The sequence below is a fragment of the Mustelus asterias genome, chromosome 6 (assembly GCF_964213995.1).
Source record: "Mustelus asterias chromosome 6, sMusAst1.hap1.1, whole genome shotgun sequence".
Taxonomy (NCBI): domain Eukaryota; kingdom Metazoa; phylum Chordata; class Chondrichthyes; order Carcharhiniformes; family Triakidae; genus Mustelus; species Mustelus asterias.
The window spans coordinates 108991038-109000746 of NC_135806.1; the positions used below are offsets into that span (position 1 = coordinate 108991038).

The 9709-nt window shown below is 42.6% G+C and overlaps 1 protein-coding gene across 1 annotated transcript; it reads left to right on the plus strand.

Moving 5' to 3' along the window:
• The first annotated feature begins 1463 nt into the window (after positions 1-1463).
• tmem174 (transmembrane protein 174) lies at positions 1464-6721 on the plus strand. Its single transcript, XM_078213882.1, has 2 exons — positions 1464-2101; positions 6598-6721. The coding sequence occupies exons 1-2, from the start codon at positions 1464-1466 to the stop codon at positions 6719-6721; spliced, it is 762 nt and encodes a 253-aa protein (XP_078070008.1).
• Positions 6722-9709: the final 2988 nt, after the last annotated feature.

The following is a 9709-nucleotide window of genomic DNA, read 5'->3' on the forward strand; positions in this document are numbered from 1 at the left end:
GCTAAACCCAAATCCATTTGTCACCTGACTGCTAATTCCTTTCCTCTTCATGGACATCATGGTGTGAAGCCTCACAGAATGGGAGCTTAGGCAGCAGTTAAGGCTGACTCTGTGATCCGTGCTGCTATCTTGTGAGGCTGGAAATCAGAAGCGAAGACTTGCAAATGTGCCTATGCACGTAAAAGTTTGGGTTCCAGCATGAATCCCCACAGGATATCAGTTCTTACCAATTATTTTATTTATTCATATGACTATTAGTCCATTTGAGAATTTGTTTTGTTCACCAAATTCTTTACTTTCACAGACACTCCCATTTCAATCCTCCTGCAATATTTGTCTAGCTCCTGATCAGTAGTGTCAATGAGGTTCAGTTGTGAGCATTCTTGACTATAATCAGAAGTGGGATCAAGCACTTGAGTAGCTAATTCAGACTGACACAACAGTGCAGTACTGAGGGAGCTCTTTAATGGAGTCCATTTTCTTTCATTAACAGTCTGTTTGTTTACGATGGCATATCTCCATCTTATCCCATTCTGTCGATATTGTCATTCTCAGCTACTTCCACCTATGCGGTTCATTTATAATTTTTGCTTTCCTCTGTACCAGCATGGCCAATTTCTTGGACTATTTAGCCAAGGCATTTTAAAAACCACCGGTTGCATATAATTTGATAGTGTTCCCTTTGTTTGTCGTAAATTGTCCCAAACTAAACCATCTAAAGCTCTTGTTTGTTGTAGCAAGATTTCTGTGCTAATCTGATTTCATAATCTATTTATCTATAATTACTCCCAATGCACAGTAAGACAATCATGTGAACAGGGCTCAAATCGGTAATTTTCAGTTTAATTCACATTATTATATGTTAGGTTCTATTAGATGACAACTTACCATGAGCAATAACTAATCGTGCAAGAATGTGGAAAATGCTACTAGCCAATTAGATGTATATTTTTGCCAATTCTGCTGTAGATAATACTAGCTATTATTGGACAATCAATGCTAACTTAAAGTAACAGATAAATAAAATAAAATTGTGATTGAACTGTTCACAGCGACTGGGCTGGATGTGTAACTTGCCTACAAAACCAGCAATATAATAGAAAGTTCAACTAGAATCTTGAAAATGCAAGGGGCTATATTGGGGGCTTATGTACAGTTGTGTGAGTTTGTGGTCAGTTAGCCTTCCCCTTCACATATACAAAGCGAAAGGTCATGCTGGAGTACAACTTTTAGATTTAATGCCTCATTAAATGCTTTACTCATCAAAATGGAAAATGCATTGAAGACACAATCCAGTTCTGCAACTCCCAAGAATGTTAATATCCTGGCATCAATTATTAACTTGCACCAAAGTGCTTTTTTGTAACTAGACTGAACTTTGAACGTTATATACTGCTCCAACTGACTTAGCAATCTCCTTTTCTTCCATGGAACTGTCATACGGCACTGACTGAACAATGCAAATGGAGCAGCGCAGCAGCAACATGGATGATTTCCCTGTTAATGTATTTTCTGTGACTCCCTGTCAACCAAGAGCTCCTGGAGTTCAGGTGTCAGATGGTGACAAGGCTGGGGCCACCTTGCTGTTCTCTGGTGTCTTTTTGGTTCTGGTGGGCATAACTTTCACAATAATGGGCTGGATTAAATATTATGCTACTAGTTATCTAGAATGGACACAGTTATTAGGACCCATTCTACTTTCCGTGGGAGTCACTTTTGTTCTGATTGCTGTTTGTAAGTTCCGAATGTTAACTTGTAAAACTTGCAAGCAAATTAATGAGAGTACATTGGAGACCGAGCAGACTCCCTGCGGACAATCATTTGTTTTTACTGGGATTAATCAACCTATAACTTTCCATGGAGCTACTGTTGTACAGTATATTCCTCCTCCATATGCATCTCCTGCCCAGGATGGCATTGCCATGAACACGACCTGCTTGCCATCACTGAACAACTCCCAAAGCACTAATCCACCTAATGGTGCTACAGGGACAACACCATGTCCTCCCCAGTACTATAGCATCTATCCTCTGGACAGCACAGCTTTTACAGGAGATGATAATTGCCCACCTTACCAAGGACCAGAGAACGAAACAATCAGGTAGGTTCTCAATATCATTGCTTACATTCAATCTCCTAGAGAACTCTTCGAAATTTCATGAACTAACACTGAAAGTAAACCAACACGACGCACAGAGCAAAATTGTTTCAAAATTCATTTTAAACTACTGAGATTAGTAGAGCTACTTTTTCTTATAGCATGTAGTGCTTATTGCCAATAGTTTACTTGCCGTGGCTTGCATTTGAACCCAGGACTATGTTTTGAGGCTCACATACCATTAGCTTCAAACCTGATTTAGAAATGTCTCAAAAATAATTCCATTTTTGTCATGTCATCAAATAGCTTTGAAGATGTAACAGCTAATATTAAGGCACCTTACTCAACTACCATGTTGTTTTTCGACTGTGAAGGAAATATAATGGCTTTTTGTACCTTAAGCATGGCAGTGGTGTATTCATCTAATACATGCACCAATTAGTCTATAGATATTGAGCTGGACCGATAAGGAGTAAAGATAACTCTGTATTATGTGAGATTACACTGCACATATTGGTGTTCAAACCAGCAAAAATATTTTTCCTTTTTGACAATCACATTTGCAGATTTTATTTCATTAAGTGCAGAACGTATCACTTGTCTGATCTTCACCATGTCTCTGGCACTTGGGATCTATTCTTTCTTTGCTAATCATAGAATAAATTCTCTCGAGAATCTATATTAAAATTCTTGCCAAGAGCATACATTTACTCTCTATGAGCCTCACTTCTTGTGCCATATTATTGTGTCACATTTTTAGGTTAACATTGAAAAGATATACCATAAATACGATAATGGAAAAAGTTATGAAACTTTTATCATCACAAACTTTTATCTCAGCACAAGCTCTTGGCTGTTTTTTCCTGGACAAACAAAATGTTTGTTGGGGGGAGAAATCACCTGCCATTTTTACCTTGGAACAAGCTGCCGAAGACAGTAGTAGAGGCAGGTACAATTTTGTCTTTTAAAAAGCACTTAGACAGTTACATAGGTAGGATGGGTATAGAGGGATATGGGCCAAATGCGAGCAATTGGGACTAGTTTAGTGGTAAAAACTGGGCGGCATGGACAAGTTGGGCCAAAGGGCCTGAGTCCTTGCTGTAAACCTCTATGACTCTATGGTCAGAGACAATTCCAAAGTCTAAAATAAGGTCTTAAACAAAATAAAATCAAAAGCTATATATTTCACTAAAGCATGATTTAAATCTAATAATTGGTTTTAATGTGTTTTAAGTACATTTGCTAAAACTTTTACTTGTCCCTCTCAAAAGCTTTGGGTTTTAATGGAATGTGTTACCCAGAGCAGTGACTTTGTAAATGTTGGCCAGATACTACACTCTAACCAGTCTGTCAGCACAGGCAATTAGATTTTAACTGTGATTCCTAAGGTCATTTTCCAACCTGAGAATAAATTTATTATGTGATAGCTCCCAAAGCAGAACTTTTTTTAAAAGAATGAATCAGCAGCCTAAAATTAGTCTGAACAATATTGCTGATTATTCAGTGAAAAACTCATTAGGCATATTCCCAAACTGTTACTGGATTAGCAATTACAGGTCTGGACTAATAATCCAGGGAATCTAATTCAAAACCCACCATGGTATTTTGGGAATTCTGTTAAAAAGCCTGAAGGTAAATGCTGGTATCAGGGGAAAAAAAGTGTCCTTGAGGCTATGGAACTTTTATAAAGACCCAACAGGTTGTCTACTGTCCTTTATGGAAGGAAACTGCTATCCTTAGCTGGTCTAATTTAAGATGACCCCATTGCCACATTGTGCTCTTCTGATGAATCACAGTCACAGAATCCTACAGTGCAGAAAGAGGCCATTCGGCCTATTGAGTCTGCACCGACCACAGTCCCACCCAGGCCATATCCCCATAACCCTATGCATTCACCCTAGCTAGTCCCCCTGACACTAAGTGGCAATTTAGCATGGCCAATCCACCTAACCCGCACATCTTTGGAGCGTGGGAGGAAACCGGAGCACCCGGAGGAAACCCACCCAGACATGGGGAGAATGTGCAAACTCCACACAGACAGTGACCCAAGTGGGAATCGAACCCAGGTCCCTGGTGCTGTGAGGCAGCAGTGCTAACCACTGTGCCACTATGCCGCGCTGGCATGAGGCATTGAGTTGTATCGAGTCACTATAGTTCAAGGAGGCAGCAATCACCATCCTCTCAGGGCCACCAGGAATGGACAATAAATGACAGCCAGGCATCAATTCCAGTCAGGCAAATGACAGCAATACCCAGTTTCCAAGAATTAACTTTTTTAAAAATGGTATGTCCTATTGAGAAAATCACTCCTTACATTGCATTAGAAGCCAGGTGTTATTCTGTTCCATTTATCTAAAAGGAGGCTCAGCTAAGACACAAAACTAAAATACTATGGAAGCTGGAAATCGGCTGGAAATACTCATGACATTGGCATCATCTGTGGAAATAGAAAGAGTTTAACATTTCAGGTCAATAAAGTGTGGGAGTCTTCAAAGATTGGTGCTGGAATTTTCTACCCCCACCCACACCCCCCTGCCCCCTGGGGGTTTTCCCACAGCAAAGGTGGTGAGCCATTGGCCACGGGCAGGATCTTCTGGTCCTGCTGAATCAATGCCCATTGGCATGGCTAGCTGGCCTCATTGCCAGGGAACCACTCCATGGGGGTGGGGGGGAGGTCACCTTCAGCGGGACGAGAAGATCCCACCAACAGGAGGGGATGGGAAATCCTGCCCCATGCACAAACATTGATTGATAGCTTCTACAGAAGACAAACTCCCATCTGACACATTTTTGAAAGGTGATTTTTTTTTCTTCTGAGTTCTCTGTCCAAAGGCAGGTCCCACTCAGAGTGCTACAGCCTCCACCAAGGGTCTGGCAAGGAGACAGATCCAGAATCCATCCCAGCAGAATGGACATCTAACCTTGCTGGCACCAATCTGACCCACACTGGCCATCCTGCCCACTGAGTTAACTGTGCGCACCCCCCCACCGCACCCCCCCATCCCCAAAGAGTCCGACTTACTGTAGCAACATACATTTTTACATGCATTTTGTAGCCTGGAACCATGAATAGTGATGGTAGAGGTTCCAATTTCTTTTCATCACCTGGCCAACCAGGAATCTCGCCCGCACTTACCACCTGCTTTATAACAATATGAATGTTTGTGTTGTGTTAGAAGCTGACATCAGGGACATTGATTTACTGTGAATAAGTCACATTCCATTTTTATAGAAATGACTCTGGGATTTTTGCCGGTGCTCTGGAGGATTAAATTCCATGAGTTGGATTTTATTCCCCCGTGCCAGCATGTTTGAAGGTGAGGTCCCGTAAAATGCAGAGCATGTCCTTCCCGCTCTCCTCTAACCTGTCTCCCACTTTTATAGTCGGTGGTTTATGTTGGAAGGATTTGGACGTTGATGCCAGGCGGGGACCTATTTCACCCCCAATCCACTCTGCCCCTCTTATCCCCGAATAAAAAGTCGGCAATTGGCAGGTAATCTAAATTAGCAGGTAACCTGTATAAATAGCAAGTTTTTTTGCTCATAATGTTATTCGGCACACAAAACATAGTCAAAATGAGTCAATAAAGGGGGGGCGGTACAGGTTTGAGAGGCCGGAGGAAGGTTAAAATGAGGGTATGATCTTGGGGGAGGATGTCCCTCATCTCTTGCCCGACACCAAAATGTTTATTAGTCACAGGTAGTCTTACATTCACACTGTAATGAAGTTATTGTTAAAATCCCCTAGTCGCCTCACTCCGGCACCTGTTCGGGGACACAGGGAGAATTTAGCATGGACAATGCACCTAACCTGCACATCTTGGGACTGTGGGAGGAAACCCGGAGGAAACCCATGCAGACACGGGAAGAATGTGCAAACTCCGCACAGACAGTGATCCAAGCCGGGAATTGAACCCGGGTCCCTGGTGCTGTGAGGCAGCAGTGCTAGCCACTGTGCCACCGTGCCGCCCCAGACCATACATTAAATGCTATTGGGCTATCCTGGGTCTCCCTGCCGTGAGTAAAATGGTGGTGGAGGCAGAATGAGGCCAATTAGGAGCCTCAATAGCCCTAAGGCAGGTGGGTTGCCTGACACTCCCGCCACCCACTGTAAAAATGGGAGACAGGTTAGGGGAGAGCAGGAAGGACATGCTCTGCATGTTACGGGACCTCACCTTCAAACATGCTGGAACGGGGAATAAAATCCAACTCATGGAATTTAATCCTCCACTGGCAAAAATCCCAGTGTCCTTTCTATAAAAATGGAATGTGATTTATTCACAGTAAACCAATGGTCCTGATGTCAGCTTCTAACACACCACAAACATTCATATTGTTATAAAGCAGAATATCCTTTAACTCATCATGATCAAAGACACAAGATGTGCTAGTATTCCTCTGTTTCGATCTTTACTGAAAAATTCATATAAAGTGAAACCTTAAAATGAGTTGCATATTTTTGTGTTTATCTGTGTAATATTGGTAATGTATCTCCACAGGATAAAGGAAGACCAAGATGAATCAGAAGCCACATTAACAGTTGATGAAGTTCCCGATAGCATTCCGCCACCTTCATATGATGAAATCTTTCCCATAGCGAGTGAGGATTCTACAGAACATTAGTTCTGCTGAGTTTATCGAACTACAATACATGACTCAAAAAAATGTTCATTGTTATTGTAACCTCACTCCAACTTTAATACCATTCATTTCTATTCATTGTTATTCAGTGCTATATTACATTGCTAACTGCAAACTTGCCAAAAGAAATGAATTTTTTACAGCACATAATATAGTGTTAATATCCTCATAAGCTATTTTGTCATTATGGAGTATATTATGCTTATTTCACAAGCTAGTTGGCTATATAGTATAGAATATAACAAATATCTGTTAGAATATAACAGATTCTGTTATATAGAATGTAACAGATGTGCACCACTTTGCTTCTATGTTATCTGAAATAATCTGAATTCCTTAGATTGAGTGAAAGGAAATTATCCAATCTGGACCCAGCCATTTTAACACTGTTTTCATGCTACTCAAGCATCTAAATTAGCTGCGTGTGATGAACTGATTTTTAAAAACTATTTGTTCATGGAATATGGGCGTCTCTGGCAGAGGCCATGATCAAATTCTTGCTAAACAAAGGGGTGAAAGGTTATCAGGAGTAGGTGGGAATGTAGTGCTGAGGTTACATTCAGATCAGCCATGATCTTATTGAATGGCAGAGCAGGCTCAAAGGACTGATTGGCCTACTCCTGCTCCTAATTCGTATGGTTGTATTTATTGGCCGTACTTAATTGCCCCTGAGAATGTGGCAGAGTGTCCTTATTGGATGGTTAAGTACACCCACAGTGCTGTTAGGGAGAGAGTTCCAGGATTTTGACCCAGGGACAGTGAAGGGACGACAATATATTTCCAAGTCAGAATGGTGTGTGATTTGAAGGGGAACCTGCAGATGGTGGTCATTCCATGCACCTGCTGCATTTGTTCTTTAGCAGTAGAGGTCGCAGGTTTGGAAGGTGCTGTTGAAGAAACATTGGTGAGTTCTTGGAGTGTATCTTGCAGCTGGTACACACTGCTGTCACTGTGCACCAGTGGCAGAGGGAATGAATGTTTCAGATAACAAATGGGGTGCCAGTTAAGCTGGCTGCTTTGTCCTGGATGGTGTTGAGTTTCTTGTGTATTGTTGGAGCTCCACTCATCCAGGGAAGTGGAGAGTATTCCATCAGACTCCTGACTGGTGGAAAGGATCTGGAGAATGTAGAGGTGAGTTACATTCTGCAGAATGCCTGGCCTCTAACCTGCTGTTATAGCCACAGTATTTGATTGCCGCTCCATTTAAATTTTTGGTCAATAGTAACTGTTGATGGCGGGAAAGGGGAGGGGGGGGGGTGCATCATGGTAATGCTGTTGAATGTTAAAAGGAAGCAGTTAGTCTCTCTCTTACTGGAGTTGGTCATTACCTGACACTGTTCTGGTAGTAATGTTACTTTCCATCTATCAGTCCACAGCTGAATGTTGTCCAGGTCTTGCTGCATGCAAGCACAGACTCTTCATTAACTGATGAGTTACGAATGGCATCAGCAAACATCCCCATTTCTGACCTTATGATGGAAGGAAGGTCATTGATAAAGGAACTGAAGTTGGTTGGGCCTAGGACACTCCCTGTGGAACTGCTAGGGCTGGGATGATTGGCCTCCAACCACCATCTTTCTTTGTTCTAGGCACAACTCCAACCAGTGGTGAGTTTTCTCCCTGATTACAACTGAATTCAATTTTGCTAGGGCCCCTTGATGCCATACTCGGTCAAGTGCTGCCTTGATGTGAAGAGCAATCACTCTCACCTCACCTTGGTTTGCTCTTATGCAGTTATGCTCTTCTGACCATGTTTGGACCAAGGTTATAATGAGATCTTGAATCTAGCAGCCCTGGTAGAACCTAAACTGAGTATTGCTCAGCAGATTTTTGGTGAGCAAATGCCCCTTAATAGCACTGCTGACAACATCTTCTATCACTTTGCTGATGATTGGGAGGAAACTGATAATTAGCTACTGAAGCAGAAAGTGCTGGAAGATCTCAGCAGGTCTGACAGCATCTGTGAGGAGAGAACAGAGCCAACGTTTCACATCTAGATGACCCTTCATCAGAGCTACAAACAAAGAGAATCAGCAGAGATTTATACTATGAGGGTGGGGTGGGGGTGGGGGGGGGGGGGGTGTAGCGGTCGAAAGGGACAAAAGGAATGTAAATGAGGATACAGAAGGCTGAGAAAGGTGCTAAAAAGTGTCCATTAAGTGATCAGAATGCGTGATTGGCAGAACAGAGATACAGATGTTTAGGGGACTGCCTTGGGAATTTTGGCAGTTGCCCTGAGGGGCTGGGAAGGGAGCAAGAAGGAGAGCTTGAATGGAGAAGTGGAAAAATGGAAGTGAGAAAGGAGGATGATAAAATGGATGAATGAGATGAAACAAAATGAAATAAAATAAATGGAAATGGGGTGAAGGTGGAGGGGAGAATTCATGCTCTGAAGTTGTTGAACTCAATGTTCAGTCCGGAAGGCTGTAAAGTGCCCAATCAGAAGACGAGGTGCTGCTCCTCCAGTTTTCTTTGGGGTTTGCTGGAACATTGCAAAAGGCCAAGGATAGACATGTGGACAGGAGAGCAGGGTGGTGTGTTGAAGTGGCAAGCGACAGGAAGGTCTGGTTCTGTGGACGGACCGAAGGTGTTCAGCAAAGCAATCGCCCAGTCTACCTTTGTTCTCTCCGATGTAGAGTAGAACCGCATTGGGAGCAGCGAATGCAATAGACCAGATTGAAGGAGTTGCATGTGACGCGCTGCTTCACCTGAAAGGAGTGTTTAGGACCTGGGACGGTGAGCAGGGAGGAAGTAAAGGGGCAGTTGCACCTTCTACGATTGCATGGGAAGGTGCCATGGCAGGGGTGAGGTGTTGCTTTTATGATAATTGGCTAGATTGGATCTGTACTTCTTGTGGACCGCTCATACCTGGACAAATTTCCACAATGTTGGGTGGTTGCCAGCATTTTACCTGTACTAGAACAGCTAATCTAAAGGCATGGCTGGTTCTGAAGTATAAATTATCAGCTC

Coding starts and splice junctions, on each gene's coding strand:
- tmem174 (XM_078213882.1), top strand. CDS start 1,464: ATGGAGCAGCGCAGCAGCAACATGGATGATTTCCCTGTTAATGTATTT. Junction 2,102..6,597: donor CCAGAGAACGAAACAATCAG/GTAGGTTCTCAA, acceptor GTATCTCCACAG/GATAAAGGAAGACCAAGATG.